At 41.0% G+C, this 22,457-nt stretch overlaps 2 protein-coding genes across 2 annotated transcripts in view; one reads left to right on the forward strand and one right to left on the reverse strand.

Moving 5' to 3' along the window:
- The first annotated feature begins 2,582 nt into the window (after positions 1-2,582).
- On the forward strand, positions 2,583-3,712 carry CCR4 (C-C motif chemokine receptor 4). Its single transcript, XM_009478886.2, has one exon. It carries the CDS (start codon positions 2,583-2,585, stop codon positions 3,654-3,656), a length of 1,074 nt encoding a protein of 357 aa, XP_009477161.1. The 3' UTR covers positions 3,657-3,712.
- A 16,570-nt stretch (positions 3,713-20,282) lies between these two features.
- The window catches only part of GLB1 (galactosidase beta 1), a 46,610-nt gene continuing 44,435 nt past the window's right edge, over positions 20,283-22,457 (reverse strand). The window contains exon 16 of the mRNA XM_075705010.1: positions 20,283-20,548. Coding sequence (XP_075561125.1) covers positions 20,288-20,548 — 261 coding nt within the window. The 3' untranslated portion in view covers positions 20,283-20,287. The remainder of the gene's footprint in view (positions 20,549-22,457) is intronic.

Genomic DNA, 22,457 nt, shown 5'->3' on the forward strand with positions numbered 1-22,457 from the left:
CACATGAAGCTGTTCTGGAAGAAACACTCCCGCCAAATGTAAGTTACTGGGCAAAGTAACAATGTCAGAAGCATATAGGGTAGCAGCAAATAGCATAACTGAAAGAAAAGCTATAACTGTGTCTGGAATAATAAAGGAGGTTGACCTAGAAGATCTATCACTTCTCATGGACTGAGATTTATGATTCTTCCTTCCCTCCCAACCACCTCCTATAGCTTTCTTGTTTCTGCTTCTCACTGTGACTCTTCAGTTTCTCCTGCTAACAAGCAAGCAGCCTCTCCTGTTGAGAAATGGCTTTTACTTCTGCTTGGCTGGCCTTCTCTGGGACATAGAGGAGCACAGCACTTGCCAGCTGCTAGCACAGCTGTTCTGCTGGTGGGACTCAAAACCATCATATTTGACTAGCGCATGTCCTCTGTGCTCTCTATTCCCTTCCCAGGATCTCCCAAAAGACAGATAGGGCCCACCGCACTCTCAGGAGAAATTCATAGAAGCTGCTGACCTTCCTGCTGTGACAAAGAATCATGGTAAACCACCGCACCCTCTGCCCTTACACCACATGCACACACGCATTCTACTTCTTATTTGATATTTTCACCACTGTTACCATTTGTAGGTAAGTGGTAGGAGGTAGATTTGCTGTATATAAAACCCACTACAGGAGGCATCAAGCAAAAAGGGAGCATGAATTAACATGCCTTCATTTCTTTTCTTAGCAAGGTAAGTAGGAGTTAGGAAGATCAAACAACAATGAATAAAAGGAACCTTCCCTATGCTAAATCGATACAGCTCTTTTCTTCTACAATTACATAGCGCAACTTGCAAAATTAGTTATCTGGCAGACAGGGACTAGAAATACACCTTCCACACGCCCACCAAGTGCCTTCCTCCTCTCTGCTCACTACACATAATCTTTTGATTATTTTTTTTCTGAGATTAAGATGCATTTTACAACCCATAAGAAAGAACAAGGTTTCTGTTGAATGAGAACTGCTTAGTGACATCTGCTTGTAATGATTACTGGGTAAGATGAAACTGCTTTAACTCTATAATCAGGCTGTCAGTGGAAACTTTGCATTTCCTTACACATTATAAGATGTGTTTAATTTTACTTCTGAGTTTAAGGGACCATCTCTGATGAGCATTGAGGAGAGAAGCATTTGTGATACAATCTGTAAGGAAGTACAAAGTTTCCGTTAAGAGACACAGCTACCTAGTGACATCTGCTTTTTGCAGCTGCTGGATAGCGCTGTGTAGGCAGCACGTCCCTGACAGAGCTACCTGGTAAGAAACAAGTGATTCTGCACCCTTAGAGCAAAGAAGCTTCTTCACATCATCTCAGAAGAAAGGAGGAGAAAAGGTAAAATTCACAAAATGCTGTTGCTGAGACAGTTGTGTATCATGCACGCTCATCGTGTGTGACTGTAATGCTTTTTCATTTACCTTTTATTGCTGCTCAGGTAATTTTTAAAGCGGTTTTAAGAACTCCTGCATCATCAGAAGTGGGTGTATGTACGTTATGTAAGTGTATGTTTTCAGTTTAAAATAGTTAAGTATATTATGCTGAGCCTAGATTAGATTCAGGTATGTCTAGGTGCAGTTGTTGCAAAGCTGTCATCTCTAGACCATTGGTGTCAAACAGTTTTGTCCCTGTGACTTGTAATCCAGATTAAATTCCTCTCTGTGTATAACAGAACAGAACTGTAGGCTGGAGAGGTGTCATGCTTGGGACTACACACAGTAGGGGTCACATTAATGATAGTCAATGTTCATTGTTATGTAGCAGCAACGTACAGTGCAAAGACAAATAAAGCAATGATACTCACTTTTCTTCTGCTTTCCATTCATAAAAATAAAGACAAAGGGGAAAATTCTGGTATGTTAGGCTAAAAAAATGACACTTGCTGTGATGTGAATAACACGTGCAGTAATACATCAGCAATATATTTGCACTGTGCCCAAGTTACTTACCTTGAAGTAATATCGCTTGAAACGCTGTCTCTGCCTATTAGAAAAGGACATACATATGAAAATGACCAGTTGCTGTTATTCATTTAGCCACTGAAGACAGCACTTACTGAAAACTCATATCAGCTTTCAGTAAGCGTAATTTCATTAGAAGGAAGAGTCAGATGCATTTTTATTACTGTCTTCTTACAGTGATGTTTGCTTGATTGGAAAGGTGGGTGAATTCCTGAACTGCTATGACTAGTGGCTTTGCTTTTTACTTTATTCCACACAGGATTTATCCCTCTCTGATTTGATATCTGTGGCCTCTATCTTTCATTCCTATTTGCTCTCCTCTCTGCCATTTGAACAGTGTTCTGTGTGCTTGACATCCAAGTTGCACAGTGTTGCAAGGACTAATCACATGCGTGTTAAGAACAGTACGTTGTGCAAGTGTGCATATGCATCCCATAATGTTTAAATAGTGTTTGAGAACCTGTAATGGAAAGTGTGCTGGAACTGAAAGATAGTCATTGCTAGTAATTCAGGCTTGTGGAGTAACCACACGGTCTTCATGAACTGAAAGTCACTGACATTTTTATATTCTTTCCTTCTCAGGAACTGGGGAAAAAAACATGAGTCCTTCAAGTACAGAATTCTTTAAATTTGAAATCACAACCTTATATGACTATTACGATAGTTATAACGATGCTCCAAAACCGTGCAATAAGGAAAGCGTCAAGAGGTTTGCAGCCTCCTTCCTACCTGTTCTGTACACCCTAGTATTCCTGGTTGGGCTCATGGGAAACATCCTGGTCATTGTGGTCCTCTTCAAATACAAGAGGCTGAAGAGCATGACTGACGTGTACCTACTAAACCTTGCCATCTCAGATTTGCTCTTTGTTTTATCCTTGCCATTCTGGTCTTTCTCAATAGACCAATGGCTTTTTGGAACTCCCTGGTGTAAAATCATTTCATGGATCTACCTGGTTGGGTTTTACAGTGGGATATTTTTTATTATGCTTATGAGCATAGACAGATACCTGGCAATTGTTCGTGCAGTGTTTTCCTTGAAAGCAAGGACTGCCTTCCATGGCTTGATTACTAGCCTTGTTGTATGGCTAGTAGCTCTTTCAGCCTCAGTTCCAGAACTTGTATTTAGAGAATCTTTTAACGAACATAATTATACTACCTGCAAGCTGAGATATCCAGGCAATGTCACGACATGGAGACTTTTTTCCACTTTGGAAATCAACATTTTAGGGCTCCTAATCCCTTTTATAGTTATGACATTTTGCTACTCCATGATCATTAAAACATTAGCTCACTGTAGAAATGAGAAAAAGAATAAGGCTGTGAAGATGATCTTTGCTGTCATGATCGTGTTTTTCTTCTTTTGGACCCCTTACAACATTGTTATTTTCCTACAACTGCTGGAAATTACAGGAGTCATTAGAGACTGTCAAGTGAGCAGGAGTCTGGACTATGCTTTCCAGGTAACGGAAATCCTTGGCCTTTTGCACTGTTGTTTCAATCCAGTCATCTACTTCTTCATGGGGGAAAAATTTAAGAAGTACCTGAAGATGCTCTTTAAGAACTGGCGGTTACCTGGACATATTTGCAAGTGGTGTGGAGTTCACATCACTTACCACACTGAATCTACCAGTTCATTCCACACACAATCTACGGGGGATCAAGACGCTCTGTAATGTGTTTCGGACCAACCACTGAACTCAGCAGCAAGCAAACTGACAAAAGCAGGAACTTTAAAAAGCTAAGCAAATGCACATGCATTTAACAATAAGCTAGTGCCGGATAATTACTTACTTCAGCTTTGATTTCTGCCTCTAGATTTTCTGAATATTATGACTGAAGGTGTCCTAGACGTGAAACATAGGAGACGGACATGCAAGTTTTATCTGCTGTGATTACAAATCACTGCTCAGATGTAACAGCAGCCTCAGCTCTCTGGAAAGCACTGTGCTGTGCTTCTGCTTTTTCACCAGCATCAAGACGGAGGTTGGCCTGCATGGAGGGGCAGAGGAGAGAGAGCTGCTTGTCATCAGCACATGCATTTGGAAAATATATTGATTTATTCAAGAAGAATGGTTATTACCACATTTTTTTATTCCACCATTGATCTGTATAGGACTTGTTTGCTCTGACTCTTAGCAAGCTATTAGCAGTACCCACTACTGTTAAATGTTTTATCTCAGGGAGAGGATACACCCTCTGTCATTAATAAAAAGGACGAAAAATATATTCTTTATGTGCACAAAGATGCAAAGCAAATGCATTACACTGTGGTATAGACACGTTTTCTCTTAAGTATCCAAGTTGCCACATAGGCATATGTGTAGGTGTATATATAGGCACTTTGAATTACTTTATCGCTGTAATTCAAGATAGCAATTCTATATTTTAATGAACATAGAAGATGTTTTAAATACTGTTGAATAAAAGTTTTTTAAAAACCTTATTTTCCATCATGTGTGAATAGATTTGAAACATCTTGGTTAAAAGTATATCTTTTAAAGTGAATGTTCTTTGTTCCAAAAGTACTTAACCCCAAGACTCAGTTTTCATTCATTGGAGACGTATCTGGCAAAACAAAAGAAAGTAAAAACAGAGATTGTGTGAAAATGGTCTGTCATATCTTAGAAACCACACAAAGAATCCTAGCATTTGATAACAGCAAAATGGGAAGAGTGTGATGCCCCAGTAGCCACTCACAGATCTACATGATATTAATCAGAGATCTGGAACAGGAAGGAAACTCACACAGCAATGTTTAGATTTTGGCACAAAAATAATTTTAAAAAGGGCATAAATCAGTAATGTAGTAGCAGACAAAGTAAGAATTGAAAAACACATATTGGAAGATATTTCTGGTGTGTCTTTTTGCTGGACAACAACCATTCAGCAGGAAGACTTTTATTTTTCTTAGGCTGTCAATAACAAAGTGCCTGCTCAGCATTCAGGCATGGCTGCAAAGAGCAGGCAAGACATTGAATTGCATCAGGAAAGGGCTGGAGAAGAAACGTAAAAATATTGTAGTGCCATTGTTCTCATCACCCTAAATAAGAAACGTTAAGTGGAAGCTTACCTCCATGTGACCTCTCTCGTGATACAAGACTAAAAATAAAAAGCAACACACTTAAATACTCATGCACACACATATCTATCATAATTAACTTTGGGAATGCATTACCATTAGCAGTTCGCTGAGGCTGACAAGCAATGATCTGCATTAATGCAGATAATGAGAATAGCTGTAGAAGACATTACTTATAGTAAGAAAGTGTCTTCCTTCCCAAGAAAAACACTATAAATTCTTACTACTCAAAACCTTACAAGCCACTGAGTAAATAATTTGGGAAGAACTGCTGCAAGGGGTGGGTTAAGCCATCCATTACCTATTCTGAAAAGGAAGAAGACGACAAATTGCAAGTGTCAGGTACTTCAAAGTCTCACAGATGTTACTGAACCCAACATGTCAGTCCCAAGCCGGCATGGCATATTGTCCTCACAGATGTGATACTGATGGCACAGGCATTGTGAACTGCTGAGCTATGCATCAGTCAAGTACACAGACTAGCCTCGAAGGCGGACAGCACAGTGCAGTTATTTTTTTCTTGGTCCTACTCTGTGATCCTTCTAGTCAGTAAGAATAAATGGGTCCTTTTGAGAAACCCTGCTTTCTAGACCAGGGGAAGGGCTGCCTGTGCTGGCCTGGCAAAAATGATGGCCACCATGCAAAAAGCAAGCTGTAGGCTCTTGACGACAGTGAGATACGAGAGTTCTGGGGCTAAGAGCGGTATTGAGGAATGGCACCGAGACTACCAGCAGCTCTCAGGCTGTGCTCGGCTCTGGTGGGGGAGGATGCCGAATCTGCTCATGTGTGGAATTCACAGGCCGCACCCAGTGGCCATGCAGCATTGCCATAAATGGAGTTAGCGTAAAGCCCCTTTTCCACACAAAACTCAAAGGTGCTTCACATCGCTGCTTGGCTTTGTGCCCCACAGCCTGTGCACATGTGCCTTTGGTGCAGAGGGTACCTGGTGCAGCCAGAGCTCCCCCCACGTGAATGTTGTCCAAATAATCTCTTCCACTCCTCCCAGTAATACAGCTACTCAGTGTGTGTGCTGGATGAGCAACTGAGCTGAAAGCTGTGCTCTGAGCAGGTTTGCTGAATTGGGTAGAAGGGGGAGCTCACCTTTAAGTGATGGGCTCAGGAATCCAGGTCCTGGGACTGGAGCTCACCAAACCTGGGTGGTATCATCCTCTCCGTCACCTGGAACTAACCTTCCGCCCCCATGCACCGAGCTACAGTGAATAATGCCACTCCTCTTTTGAGAGAGAGCTTTGAAATCTGCTGATGAGAAAGGATGAGATAATAGTATTAATACAGACAAAAATAAAGCAGGGATTTTCAAAATGTCAGTTGACCAAAGGTGTCATTTTAGCTGAACAAGAGTTTCCAAGCAACAAACGACGGTATGTACAGACCTACTGAACCATGAAAGAGAATAGATAGATATTTGAGTGAAGCAGAGCTGACTCATTTGTAAACCCACATTTTTACATCAGGGTTCCTTGGAAGGCCAGCCTGCGTCCTCTCTTCACTTGCACTAAGCTGCCCTAGAAAGGTAGACAAGGGGAAAAAATCAGCTTAATCATATTAAATATAAATAATGATGAAAAGGTAAACACAAGTCGGTTGGTTTGTTTTCATACAGCACTTAGGCCACCACAGTTAGTCCCTAAACATAAAGCTGAATTATACACTTTTAGTCTGGAAGATGGCTTCATCCCTTTTGATTGTGCAGAAGAAGCATCATGATCAGCAGCCTCCTGATCTGTTCCTCTCAGTCTGAGAGCCAACCCTGGAAAGAAGGTAAGGAATCGCCGTTCTCCTTCCTACACTATTACTGCTTGCCACTGTCCCAGCACCAGCTCTGCACACCTGGTCTGAAGGAGGGTGCAATTCAACAGGCACTACAGTGCTCCTCTGTTAGCATGATGCTGCCGGTCTAAAACTGCCAGCAGGGATCTGCACTCACACATTTTCCTCTAGGAGCTCTTAATGGTTTCCAGTTTTATCCAACATCTCTCTCTTAACACAGCCAGAGACCAACCTCATCAACTCCCATCTCCTATGCAAATATGTCCATTTAGTAATGTCAATCAAAATGATCATTAAAATGGTGCTTAAGGCAATGCCTACAGAGCTCAACAGGACTTAGCTACTCCAGACATGAAAGAAGCTTTTAAGTAGGAGACTGGAAATGAATAGTCAATGTAACTGTGGTGAGATTTCTAGCGTTTGCATAACCAATAAGACCACTCAAAGGTGGTCATGTAGTACTGGTTGTATCTGCAGTCATCTTACCGTAACACAGCAATGATGCATGCAGGTGCCACTGGCAGTCATGGAGAAACCACTCCTAATGGAGCAGGCACTATCAATGAGGAGACACCAAGTTAGATGCTTCCAGGACGATTTTCTTTTTCATAGTCATTCAGCAGCAACATCCATCAGAAAAATCAACAAAATCCCATCTTATGGGACAGTCATTGAGTCAAAGACACTTCTCACAGAAATAAGGCTCGAAAGTGGAAAAGCCCTTTGTCTGTTCCAGACCAGCAAAATCCAAGTCCTCTGCCAACTCCTTGATGGAGCACTGGCATGATTGACCAATGCTGCTGTTCTCTTTCCCTTGGCAGAGCATATCCCTCCACATATCCCTCATGCGCTCAGCTCAAAAGAAGACTGCTCACAGGTCATGCTTAGGCTTTTCTCTTAATTTATTTCTGGTCCTCCTTTGAATTCTGAGAAATGGTAGCATATGATATCTCTACTGAAAAGAGTAATTAATGTCATCACTTCTGCATCACTGGCCACTCAACCTTATTATTAAAACGCTGCTGTCTTATAGCTAGGGGAGCTGAGGCAGAGAGCAAGAGCTCAGACATTATGAGCACAATGAACGTTTTTGACAGAATCTCAGGGCCCTCCTAGCTCTCCTTGGGGAGGGTTTGCATTCCAGCTTGGTAAGGGTATCCTGGTTTCGGCTGGGATAGAGTTAATTTTCTTCCTAGTATAGTGCTGTGTTTTGGATTTAGTATGAGAATAATGCTGATAATACACTGATGTTTTAGTTGTTGCTAAGTACTGCTTACACTAGCCAAGGACTTTTTCAGCTTCCCATGCTCTGCCAGGCGCACAAGAAACTGGGAGGAGACACAGCCAAGCTAGTTGATCCAAACTGACCAAAGGGGTATTCTATACCATATGACGTAATGCTCAGTATATAAACTGGGGGGAGTTAGCTGGGGAGCCGCGATTGCTGCTCGGGAACTGGCTGGGCATCAGTTGGCAGGTGGTGAGCAATTGCATTGTGCATCACTTGTTTTGTATATTACTATTATTATTATTATTATTTTCCCTTCCTTTTCTGTCCTATTAAACTGTCTTTATTTCAACCCACACATTTTACTTTCTTTTTCCCAATTCTCTCGCACATCCCACTGGGGAGGGGAAGAGTGAGCAAACGGCTGGGTGGTGTTTAGCTGCCTGCCAGGTTAAACCACAACAGTCTTTTTTTTTTGGTGCCCAATGTGCGGCATGAAGGGTTTGAGATAACGACAGATCTGACCAGAGTGTGTTAAAACAATTTGTGATAAGCATTCATTATATTAGTTTAATAGTCACTGGTTGCAATGTTGATTCATTTGCTCTCACAGTTGTTGTGCTTGTTCTCAGAGTTGTGCTATGTAACACCTTGGTTGCCGTATGCGCTCCCTGTGGTGCTGTTTATCACCTCTGGGAGCTGGATTAAAGTTATCGCTTTGCTGTACTGTGTAACACTGGCTTATGTATGATAAAATTATCGGTCATGAGATTGTACTCAGCACTGCCATTGTTCCTGTACTTTGGGAGCTTCGGGAGCCATTTCTCAGAAACTATTAAAAATCACACTTTTTACCTCTTCTCCTCGGAGAACAGATCTACTGGGGAGACAAAGGGGGACACTTTCCCCTGCTCCTTCACCATCCCTTTCTCCTTCAGGCTACTTACAACAGCTCTTGAGAATTTTGAATATCCTTGCAATATTCAAACCAGCATCCTCCTACTGCTGTATCTTCTGAATGCAGTTCAGGTCTTGTTTATGATAAAACAACTATTTAAGAATATGATCCAGAGATCAACCCCCGCAATCACAGCCTCCCGGCCAACTCCCCCCGAAACCAGAACAAAGGGGGACTCCAGGTAAGAGCTGCCCCTACTGTGCCCTTTCTGGTAGCCAAATCTGAAATGGCCCAGCCAGGAAAGTCCCCGTCTGGATCCAGGTTCTGCGAGGACCACCACAGGTTAATGTGAAGGGTGTCTAGAGGTAAGTGGACGAAGATGACCAGCTAATGCCATCTTCCAATAAAAGATATTCTTCACTGGAGCAGGTACCAGAGGGTGTTATCTGTCTTAAAACACCAGAGAGCAAGGATACCTGTTTGCAGGTGACCAAAAGAGAAACAAATTCATCCTCTGTATAAATGCAGCCCAAAGACATGATTGATCAGTGCATCATACTCCTTTAGTTTTTGTGGGGGTGGGTTTTTTTTTTTTATTTCAAGTTCATCTTGGAAAGGTTGAAGTTCCTCTGGGTTTTAGTTTCTTCTTGCAGAGAAACAGCATGAATTCAGCTTATTTTGCTCAGTAACTGCACATTGCAAGCTTTTTATGATTTCAGGTGTTGCAAAATAAAAATTACTAAGGCACTAAGACTTTTTTAAAAATCCAAGACGATGTTTGTTTCCTTGCTTTTGCTTTTAACGACTATAGCAAGTAATCAAGAATCTGATCTGCAAGAATCTGATCTGTTTCCATAGATATGAAACCCTCATAAAAGGCACTCTCGGTGCTGCTAGCAACCTGTAAGACAACAAAAACTGAATGAAGATTGACATTACCAGATCCACTCTTCTGCTCAAAAGAGGCTACTGGCATTTGATCAGCATTTTCCAAGAAGCTCCAAGCAGCCAAGTTCAGGAAGAGGTTCGTACGTGGGACAGTGACTGGAACAACGGGTGGACATCCCTGCATGAAAACCATATTCGTCTCTCTTGCACAGGGACTTTGCACTCCTTAAAATATCTCCACAGAAGTATTGTGATTTGGGCAGGTAGATCGAAAAGAGGGTCCCTCCGTGACTTTTAACCTGTCGCCATCACACACAAACAGAAAGAGCCGTACCAGCTAGTAGTAACACAAAAGTATTTTAATCCAAGTGAAGAAAGACCACAAAAGATCTCTGTACTTGCTCATAACTGGTAAACTGAAGTTGGACTGCAAGTAAGACCATGACTGCAGACTGAGTGACTTGCCTTTTCCACTACCAAAGTATCTGGGAAAGGTGTAAAAAGCACGTAGAGAAGAAAGAGAAGGATGGCTTTTCCTGTTACTTATGCCCTTGTTGCTCATTCACAAGCACCAGGAATGGCAAGAAAATCAGGCTGGCTGATTGCAAGGAACAACAACGTTGTCTGCAGGCCCGGCAGAGAAACAGTGCTGAGAAGCTGCAGAACACAGGTCTGCCCTCGCTATCAAAAATCTTGTTTACGGTTTCTAGAAGAGTGAAACCCATAGCATGAGGTGCCACATAAAAACCTGCAACACTGCAAAGAAGGGGCTGAAGAGTTTACAAAAGGAAAGAAAAAGGAAGTTTGGATTTAGGCTGTTTTCTCCTCAGTTCTGCTTCACCAGCCCACCCTTGCATAATGCAGGTCAGTACTCACTTCCTTTCCTCAGAAATATTAGGAAACCCCCAAGATCCCCATGGGGAGGCTGGGTCCCATCTGTTCCTGGCTTTTTGCATGAATGTGTACGCTGCAACCTCCTATCCCACAGTCACATAAAGTTGGGAGCAAATCTATTAATCTCCTCATCAGCTTAAGCTCATTCTCTGCACGTGGCGGTCACGCAAGTATGATGTCTGTCTGCTGACTACATTGGCAGAACATGTTGCATTTGAAGAGGCAGTTTCATGAAAATCTGAACATTGGAGAGAACAGATTTTTGGCAGCAGCTTTTTGTGTTTTGTTTCAGCTTCAGATTAAAACTCATTTAGAGTAAGCGCAGCCTATTTTTCAACATCATTGAAATCAAATACTTAATTATTTCTGTTCTGAATTCTTATTAAAATTTTATTCTGATGGAGAAGATAATTTCAAAAGTCCTCATGTAACCAAAAATTGTCGAACTCATGAATTTGTCTTATCCAATACATTTTTTGTTAACAACTCCAATAGAATAAGTCTACTACATTGCTCAATCAGTAGCTTATCCCACATACCCCTAGGAGTGTGCCAGAATTTAGGAAAAAGCTAGCATTAGAAGCAAAATTTCAGTAAAGTGATGAATGTTACTGTGGGAGACTACCAGACAGGAAAGGTTTTTTTTGTTGTGGTTTTTTTTTAAATCTACTGACTTTGTTCATGAGAATTTGCTTAGCAAATTAACTTTTGTTGCTTCTATAGTGTAAAAAAACTACAGTGTTTTATAGACTCTATGAAAATTGGACTATGTGAATAAAATTTAAATGATCAAACCTCAACTTAGCATTTATGAAAGGTCAACTCTTAAGTGATAATTATTTAACAATTTGTGTCAGGGACTGAAAAAGCAAGGCCAGCACTAGATATCCAAGATTCTGCAGAATTTTTCTTTGCATATTTTTTTTTTTTTGGTGGGGGTGTGTGTATGTGGGTTTTTTTAATTCCAGGAATGGGTTTGTACAGATGCAGGGTAACTACTAATTGTGTCATAAAAGAAAAAAAAAGCTCACTTTTTCTGTAAGGTAATTCACAATAAAAAACTAAGTCATAATATGATAGGCCTGAATGTGGGCTGGATTTTCAGGAGGCCACATGCCCAATTCATGAACTGTCATGGCAACATAAACCACTGGGTAAGTAAAGGCTTCCAGTTTCCTGGAAAAATGTAAAAAGAGCTCTAGAAACGTCAACTACTTGTACTGAAATAGCTGTAGAAAAGCTGATACTCCCTAACAATGGTGCAAATAGATAGCTAGTATGAATGTTTATTTTAGTGACACCTCCTAATAAAATCTGCCATGTTTTCTAGACCTGAGGCCACAAGATCCCACAAAATTCCTGCTTTGGCAAAAGCAAAACACAGTACAGTTAAAAAAAAAAAAAAAATCCTTCACAGCAAAATCCGCGTCTGCCTGGTCAGTGAATGGCACAAGCTAGATGTGTCTACTCCGACAAGAGCAGCAGCTGAGAACCAGGTACACGAGACCTCATACAGACCCACCAGCCAGATGTGCCCTTTGAACGGAAGGACGCTCCTCCTTTGTGACAGCAAATGCAGAGAGTCCTATGCAGACAGACCGCGGCGCACAGTGGTAGACCGCAACTGGCCCCGGTCGTGTTCATGTGGACAATGCTTGTGCTTAGGAAAAAAAACACGTTTTATTACCTGCAGCTTGCTAGATGGCTTCCACTGTCTGCACTGGCATCCTTATTGCGCTGCAGACTTAAACCAGAAAACCTTTTTTTAACGTGTTGTTTTCAGCCTTGCTCAGTCAATTCCACTCTTGCATCTGCTACATGGAAATCAGGACTCTGCCCTCCTTTGTAAAACAAGGCAATTTACAGATGAGAAGTACTACAACAAAACTAAGTATTTATTATTATAGAGACAAAAATCTGTGTATTCATTGTTCGATTTCTTGCCTTGTCTCAAGACATTGAGAACCATGCATACTCTTTTACTCACAGCCCAAAAAGTTTCATCTCCTTCCACAGAAGATGAAAACAATTTCATAATGCATTATTCTAAAGAAAAAACCTTTGGTTTTGAGCAATTTATTCCTAACATTTCTCAGTCAACGGGTGATTGTTGTCCTGAATCAAAGGTTTGCAGACAAAACCCCTACCCCTTTTAGACTTGCTTGCCTGATTTACTTCACGTTTTGACGTTTGTAATCAGCAGGGGGTTTCACCAATTTGCATGAATATGCTAAAATAAGTAGCAGGAAAAAATTAAGTACTTCATAAGAACAGGAACATTCTTTCCAAGTCAAACCAGCATCACGTTTTCGCATCAAAAGGCATAGAGCCTGACAATAACTGAGTAAACCCCAAAATCAAAATGCACTATGGAGCACAGAACAAGGTTGTTAAAAGAGAGCTGATGCTTTTAAATAATCTCAATAGCTGTACACCAGTTTGCATTGCAGAGTGTGAGCTTTAGAGTTCGGGGGGTGGTTTTGCAAACTGAATCACAGTGAGCGAGCAGTGAGCAGCTGAATCAGCAGTCAAAGCGGAGTCTCTTCTACTGAAAAGACTTTAAAAGCACTGAAATTCCAGCTCAACTTAGTAAGAAAAAAAGACTTCACCTGAAAGTTTCAGGTACTGAAACTCAGAAAGAGATGATCAGATATGCTCACCTTCAAAAGAGGATACAGGGCTAGATGGACCTTAGTCAAACTCAGTACCATTATTCTTATATTAAAAAATACACTTCTATTAAATGAGAAAAAGAAAACAAACCAACTAATATGAGCTGAGCTCTGTGTATTTTTGAAGCCCTCGGCCTCCAAGACAAAAGCATACTCGTGTGCTGCGCCAATTGGGCAGACCCTTGACAAACTTATTACACAGAGAGAGAAGAAATGGTGGGAATCCTTGAATGTTCTTTCACCTACCTTGCAGGACAAGTACAACAGTGTGGTTGTATTTCTGAAGAAGGTACTTGCTCACCAGAAACCACAGTGAAACCAAACCAGGCAGCATCTAGCCTTATTATTTTGTGAACAACTGAAAATATGTGATACGTATCAAGGACTGTCAGAAAAAGCATGGTTTCTACCTTGAATTGCAAGGATAAAATGGAAGACAAGATGGTGATAAGCAGTTGGGGAGCAAGTACCAGCAGAGCTGTGGGTATTCAGAACCTTGCAGTTAGGTGGATTTTTGTTAGGATTTGGATATATTTTTCCCACCCTGCACAACCAGCCAGGGGAGCTGAATCTTCACCCCAGTTCACCTCCTTTCTGTCATGTAAAATCTTCTACTTGTAGCTATGAAAATCTGAAAGCTACAGAGCTCAACATCATTCGCCTTTGCCAGTTCAGTGAGTTGTCCTATGTACAGTTGCCTGTACCTGGTTGGTGGTGGCTGGAGGCACCGAAAGAGAAATTATTTTCTTTCTCCTCTCCACTGCCAACCTGCTTGGGTTTGAAAAAAGAAAAAAAAATTTAAAAAACCTGACAAACAATCCACTATTTACCTGACACATTATTATGCTTTCTCCTCTGTATTCACAAGGCTTCTCATCCAGATGGTGTTTTCTAACGCTGAATATTCTTGTTTGCTTGTATCTCCATAGTGCTTAAACAACCCCTGTTTCAGCACTGTTCCTGTAGGGACAGTACAAAGGAGAAAGAACCTTCATGCAAGTCAAGTAGGCTAACTACTGTAATCTCATTTCAGTATCTTTGCACAGACTGGGTTTTTCAGAATTTAGGAAAAAAAAAAAAAAGCAGCCTTTTGGGCTATTTCAGCATAGCTAGCTTCTACTCTTGCATCTAAATTACTGGCACCTTCTGTCCAAGTTCTTTTTATTTCCTAGGATGGGTGATCAAGCTTAATTGTGGGGTGGGGGGGGGAGAGGGGGTGGTGTGTCCCTTTTTTCCCCCCCAATAAAAGACATTAAGATGAGTCCAAAATTCAGCTAATACTAAAACACCAACTGTCTTGGTGTCAGACAGTTAAAATTAGAACGGAACTGTAGAAACTCTAGGTTTTCTTCAACATCTCTGAAGCCTTTGAGTCAAAGCAAACAGACCTGAGAGGTTAGACTTGAGAAAGTAAAAAAAAAAAAAAAAAAAAAAGAGCTGCTTCAGCAGATACCCACCGGCAGCAATTTTCTTCTACCTCAACATGAGCTAGGTGGACTCAGTGCTTTAAATAAAGTCATATCTACAGGCGTCTATGTTCAGCTGTAGTCAAAAGACTCACATTGTTTTAACTTCAGCTTTTGAAGAAGATACTGCTCTGCATCAAAGCACCAAAAGAGCAACATAGGAATGCACTGTAGCAGAAGTCACTGCTTTGTCAAAATTTTGCAGGAAATCATGCTAACCCCTCCCGAGTTCAGTACTAGGTTCTAAGGTTCTTCAGCACACCGGATCTACCTATTCATGATTAGTGCAAACCACTTCCTAAAACTGAGGGGGTGGGGTGGGGGGGTGTGGGGGGGTGAAGTCAGAAAGCTTGAAAGAAGGTATGTAGGGTGTGTGGAGGATCCAGACCCATCCCTCAGATCCTGAAGTCTTCTGGGAAGTCTTGCTGGTATAGCAGTGTTTCAACATCCAGAAATAAAATTTAACATGGAAGAGGCAAGAAAGGAGTGCAAGTTTTCCTTCTGCACAGCTTCTTTCTTATCCTGTAAGTGCTTGCTGTGACAACAGCAACTAATTTTCAGTAAACAGGAGAAAGGTTCCAGTCTAAAGCTCAGCAACAGACATGGCATCAGGAAGGTTAAGAGTAAGATATAAGTTTCTTTTCCTCCTTCTCCTCAACAATTCTATCAGAAGGCCCCTTCACCCATAGCGCAGGAACACATCCAGATCCTGCAGCCACCACGCACAACACGCAGCCATTCACCTTCTCCCAAGGCAAGTGTTTGGAGAGTGCTATTGCAGAAGTCCACAACCAGGGGAGACCTCTGGCTACATTCAGAATAGAGATCCAGAGAGTGCTTGCTCTGTGCACCTGACCAAGATCTGTGGGACTTGAGAAAAGGAACCTTTGAATGGGATTTGGAAGAAAGGAGAAAGGTGTAAGCAAGCTGGAAGCAAAGGCATTTTCATCCAGCTTGCAAACTAATGATGGATAGGTGGAAGGGGTGGAGATCAACTCTGCTTCAGACAACCAAAGACACATTGAAGGAAATTTTTTTTAGTTTCTCTACACAAAAGACTTCCCTAGTATGAGAGGAAGAACCAGCATAACTTAAGGAAGAATGAAATGGGAAACAGAGAAGAATAATTTCTTAGCTCTAGCATTAGAGGGATGACCCACAATTGCTAGGCATTTCCCCACATTGTGCTCAGACTTCTGCTGTGGCCCACAACCACAGACAACACTGCAAATGCTCAGTTAATTATTAGTATAGAAGCACCAAGTTTAAAAAAAACCACCAGTGTATATACTTATAAGGACTAAAGAAACTTATCAGAAAAATCGTTTCAAACCATAGACACTGGCTGCATTCTCCTACTAGATTTGCACCAGTATTCAACAGGTCTGCTCTACTCAACAAAGGCCCTTTCTGTTGGAGTTTCAAACTCAGTTCCCAGTTCCATTAGGGAGTTTTTTTCCCCCCCCTTGTCTACAAAAAAAAAAATTTAAACAGGCTAATTACAGTCATGCAGCTGTAAGGGCATTACAAAGGTGCAAGATAGTGATCTTATCATGATGCTTGCACAAAGTCTGCTATGAAGGCATGATGGAGATTTTAATGAGTAAGACTGTGCTGCCCATTACAACACAACAGAATTAAAAGTGGGATCTTCCTAAGACCCTGGCTTTGGAGTCCTATGTATACTTGGCTCCTGAGGGACAGGTGTATATACTAAAGTCCAAAACAGGAATTCTTAAATATGTTGCTGATTCCTTGGCCACAAAGACCATAATATCCTACTGAGAGGGGATTGCACTACCAAAGGCCTGAAACTAGCACTGGTTCTGTGAAATCTCTTGTAGGTAACATGTGCCTTCAACACTTCTCCCAAAGCTAGGGACTCTGGTTGACTACTCCCATCTTTGATAACATAACAAGCAACAGGAAATACCATCTCACAAGTGATTTTTAGACATACATACTTTATTCAGCATGACAAAGATGCCCATGACATCTTTTCCAACATTTTTCCATTCAGCCCTTTGCATCAAGTCTCAAGATCATCTCATCCTGCCCAGTTTTTCCTTCTTGTTGAAGGAGAACCATTAAAAGAGACCTCATTCTTCTGTAGCTTCCAGTTCCTTTTGTTCTTCCAGCCAGGACCTCGAGGCTGGCTACCATGCTTTTAAGTCCTGGCCTGCAAGACCGCTTTCTTGCAACTCAGTCATTTCTTCAAAAAAAGCTGCTGCAGCACCTGCACCAGGTCATTCAGGACCTTGTCACCCTTTCACATCCTTTCCGAGTCTTCTCTATGTTGCTCTGCACCTCTTAAAACTTCCATAAATCCAGTCCATCAGGGAGGTAAGAAGGTAACAGAGAGGCACAAAACAGTTTCAGGGCACAACAACATACTCCATGTTGGCTGTGGACAGTGAAACTGATAGCTGGCTTACATACAGCAGTGAAGACTTCAGTTAGCTGTTGGCAAGTTTCCTAACAGTAAACACTAGAATAGCTTGCCTAGGGAAGTCTGGGGTCTCCATCACAAGAAACTTTGAAGAACAAGTTAAACAAATATACCAGGAATTCTTTAGATACAGATGACTTGGCTTAAGGTACAGAGGCACAGGGCTAGATCATCTCTCACAAACCTGTCATCTTGTATTATCTGTTAAAATGGTGTTTGCAGTCTGGAAAAGATACATATTAGAAGAGATTAAAACACCTGGTCATAGATGACAGAACCACATCTGAGGAAGGTTAAAATAACTGACCTGCTCAAGACTGCAAAGGAGCAAATGCCAAGCTGTTCCATTTTGTATCACATACTCAGTCCCAAGAGGACTGCATGCCAAGGCTAGGAAACCTAGGATAAGCCCCGGCCATGTAGTAGCAGCAGTGGTGTGGGCACAGCGACGCAGTATGAGACATGGGCAGGGCAGAACACCCTCCTGCAGCACCTACAGACACATCCTTAGGTAAAGCAGCAGCAAGTGGCAACAGGTTCTTCTTGGTAGCACTGTACTCTGAAGGCCCCTTGTCACTGAGACCTCCCTTCTGCATATTCAAATAAATACCGCACTGCACCGCTTGGCAACCTCTAGCGGTGTTTTCATGTAGGTAGACCGGATTAGGAATCAGGGCCCCAACTTCAGTTCTTTTCTGTAGACAAGAGATCACTCCACTGAAAGCAGTAAATAGGCAGGTGTGTTAATGAAGCTCTGTAGAGCCCTACTTGAAACACTTTAAGCCTGTTTTTTCCATGTTGTTCTTGTTAGTCTTACATCTAACCAGATGCATATTTGTAATCCTTGATGCAAAGCCTTTCTGCTCTCAATATTACAGAGAGTAATGGCAAAAAGTGAAGTCTCATGGATTACGCTACATTTTCACACGTACAATGTAAACCAAAATGAAGTTACAATGAGAGCCAGGAGTTCCACTCCCCTCACAGCACTAGCCACCAGAAAAATAAAGTACTCCTGGCTGTTAAAGCACTGAACTGTTGTAGGAATAACAACTAAGTAGTACTGTCTGCACACTTCAAGCCACAAAACCCACAACCAGTAGGAAACTAATTCTGTTCCATTCCTTACTTTCAAGGCCTGGCTCTGAGGTAATTAATCCTTCATAATAAACTGCTTGCATAGCATGTTCCAGGGTCTGCATAGGGGTGGTGCCGATAAAAAACACACATCTGGGGTCAAGGGAGACCACTTTATTCCAAGAATGAAGTGTGTCAGGTACTGAACACACAGCCCCCAGACATTAGACTTTGCATTTGAGGTGAGAATTTAAGAGTAGAAACTCTCTGGCTCAGGTGAACCGCATGTGTCTGGTTTGAAAGCCCATCAAATACATGTCAAACACATAGCAGAGATGTAGATACTTAAGGGAGTGGTGCTCCTTTTCACTCTCCCTTCAGGTGACAGTGATATTTCTTCTCAGCCGATGAGGACTAAGTTTTTGCATTGGCCATCTCAGAAAAGGGTGGTACCTCTGGGGTCCACACAGCCCATTACAACTACTTTGTTTTGCTGTACTTTGCACACGTCTTCCTAACACAGAAAACAAATGAGACATCAGCAAGAACTCACTGTCCATACAGACTTTACCACCTCATTTCTCCCTTAATACCATAACTGCTCATAACTCTTCCTCATCCCCTTTTTCCTTCCCAAACACACACAGGAAGGATTTAATCTTTAAAGAACCATTTTAATAATGTCAGATAAAAATCAAAGGAAGAAACCACAGATTATGAAAATACTTGACTCCATTATCGTAATCTTTTGCTGTTTAAATCTGACCAAGGAGTTTGCATGATTGACCTCAAACCCATAAGAATCAAAAAGAAGGTTCGGTCTGTTGTAGAAAGTCAGCTTTACTGACAGGGATTGTGCATTGCACTTACAAAGATCATCGGCTTACTGGAACAAAGCAGAAGATGTGAATTAATGACTAGAAGGGAATTAAAATTCTTTAACTTAAAGCCTTCTACTTCCAAGGTCCTGGTCTATGAAAAACAGGTACTCCAGGCCCATTAGAGAAAGAAAGGGAAAAAAAAAAAGGAACAAGAAAAAAAAAAGGATCCATTAGAAGGAAGAATGGCTCATTTTAAGACTACATTCTGCAGGCAGGTTAATCAGAGGCTATGGTCCAACCAAAACAGCCTAAATTTTACATATATCCTTGTACTTATCAATTTACTTGAAGTCTTCAGAGATAGCAGAAGGGAAGCAGTAAACTGGCTTTCCAAGAGGGCACAGATGCAGACTACAAGGTCCCTCCACATTACTACTGTTTGGACCAGCTTGCTTTTGAGTGCTCTCTTCCACAGTTCTCACTGCTCTCCTAAGAAACCAGCTGAAACTTTTACAAGGTCAGTTGCATGGAGGTGAAAAAAAATGAGGTCTGCTTGACACTGGCAGTGAGCCCCTTCAGACTACTGATAGTAACCAGATGATAAAAATCAGCTGAAAGTCTATTGGCAGCTCTGACCTACCAGTCCATATGAGTAAACAGAAAGCTAGTGGGACTCTGCACCCCTTTTGTAGGCTCCTCTCCAGCTGCAAAACATGGTAAAAAACCCAAAAGCTTAAGAAGGTTCCTGTAATGTAAGCAGCCTACAAGGACTACATTTTTACTAGACTGATGCAAACGTTATCTTCCAGCTGAGTTCAATTTCACAGTCCAAGGCAAATTCTAAAGGTACAGCTTTTATTTTTTAAGAGAATTTCAGTATTTAACTCTAGCAGATTTAGGAAAAATAAAAGGCCTTTGAAGAATTTTAAAAGTTGCCTCAGCTAAACAACTTACTGATTAACACCACATCTTTAAAAAAGGTAAGTAAGGTTTGAGGGAAAGGGAAGCAAAGTGGGGGAAGATAAGGAAATACTCAAATCATTACAGATGGTTCAGCTGTATGTCTCTAACAAAGAGTTGGGCGGCATCTTTTTCATACTGTGCAGTTGCATTGATATTAGGTTTTTCTACGAATTCTATCTCGCATGCCTGGGTGCTGCAAGGAGAACACTCCAGCTCCAACACTGTTATGTTGTTTGGCACCGATGAAACAAGTATATTCCTTGGAACGAAAAGGGTCAACTGAGGACCACGGGCTGGCCAGTAGCGACCGAGATTAAAACCATTGATCCAAATTTGCCCCTGTTAAGAGAGAAAGAAAACATAATGACATTTTAATAATTTGACAGAGATCAAATGACAAAATAGCTTTAAGCATAATGCTCTTTGCATAGTAACTGAATTTCCTCCATCCTTCAGTTTGATAGAATCCAAGGATAGAAAAACTGTTCAAGAAAATGCTAATGGCAGTCAAAAGAACCTAAATTCCCTGCTGAATTAAAGCCATCATTAATATTTACAAAGAGGTCAAATACTGCAGTAATTCCAAATATGACAATACTTAGGAAAACAGAATTGCAGGTTCCTGGCACTGAATTTTGCACCAAGTTTCAGACCACAGCAAACCTGAAAACTGTATTTGCTTGAAGCTGATTGTTAATAGGAGAAAGAATTCACAAAAGAAAAAAGCAGATCCTAATGCTGTTGTGGCTGTCTGTACAAGTGTAAAACTACATTATCTTTGTAGGCCCTTCCTGTTGCATGATTTAATGAAAAAGATACAGCTTGTCTAGAAACATGAAATTCAGATGTTTAATATACTTGTAACAGCTTAGTCAACAAAAGAACTTGTGAAATCACACTGCAAGAGAGTGCTGTATTTTATTGTAGTTACCTACAACCACTAAAATCTTTGGGTGCCCGCTAGCATTAATTTAAGTTCAATGAAATTGTGGTTAACTTGGCATACAAACTCTTTAAATTACTTTTTATAGCAGAGGTGGCCAGAACTGCTAGTTCAAAATACTGTTCTTACATTATAAGTAGCTAAAGTTCAAAAGATAAAAGAAAATTGGGCAAGAGGAAAGAAAAAAAGTCAAACCAGTCATTTATACACCACAAAATAGACACATCGAAGTGACACAAAGGCAGATTTTTCCAAAAAGCTATAAACTGGTGAGTTGCAGAACATTCAGCAAAACTGTAAATGGACTCCTACTGAGTTGAGCTGAACCTTGGTTCATTAAACAAGACATAAGGGAGGATACACAGCTGATTTGGACAAATAATTTGCTTTTACTCCTCCTAAGTCTTTCCACCATAAGTCAGACAAGAGCTCAGTGGACAAGAAAAGGGATGGGAACAGATAACCGCATCTGTGCTTTCCCTCTTGCTTTGGCCTTTAGTAATCAGAATATAGAGGAAAAACAAACCACTCATGACATTGATGTACACTGATAAAAATAATAAAATAGTCTAAATCCCTGGGAAGTAAGAACTTTTACTGCACTCTTGGTGAGTTCTAAAATTGTCTGGGATGGCTGAAATCAGAATAATCAGAATAATTTAAAGGATTTACAGAAGCACAACTGCAATATAGTGAGTATTGCTGTTCAAGCTGTTTTGGAGGTATTTTTCTTGTGTTTTCTTTTTCAAGTATTTATGAAAACAAATACTATGAAACTCGCAAGAGAAATTTAATAAGGAGTCAGTACATTTGCAAACACACGTGAGTTATTTCAGCTCTGTATCCACTTCCGTGGTATAAGATCCTATCTTGCACAGTTCTGCCAAGGTGTTAATTTAAAAAAAAAAAAGTTTGAAGTCAAAGGTGTTGTTTTTTTTTTTTTTTAAAATGAAGTTTATCTTGCTTTGTGGCTTGTTTTTGCTGTACTAAAGGCAAGAGAAGAGCTATTTATTCAAGCGTACTACTCTGCTTCTGTAGTAGTTTTAGAAGAAAATATGGCATTAATGCAACCTCCCCACACACAAGATGAATTAGCGAATATACCCACCAGACAGTAGCCTACCTACTACAGACAGTGACCGTAACCCTAGGGGAAGTAGGAGTTTACTGTAGGAAACAACTGCATTAGAGTTCTAACGCAGCATGCACGATCAGACAGGTCTCTGTTTCTGATCTTAATCAGTCACTGGTTGTAACACATTTTTCCAGTAAAGCTATGAACTTAATTTCTCAATTCCAAACTGT

This window comes from Pelecanus crispus, chromosome 2, assembly GCF_030463565.1.
Source record: "Pelecanus crispus isolate bPelCri1 chromosome 2, bPelCri1.pri, whole genome shotgun sequence".
Lineage (NCBI taxonomy): Eukaryota > Metazoa > Chordata > Aves > Pelecaniformes > Pelecanidae > Pelecanus > Pelecanus crispus.

Coding starts and splice junctions, on each gene's coding strand:
- CCR4 (XM_009478886.2), top strand. CDS start 2,583: ATGAGTCCTTCAAGTACAGAATTCTTTAAATTTGAAATCACAACCTTA.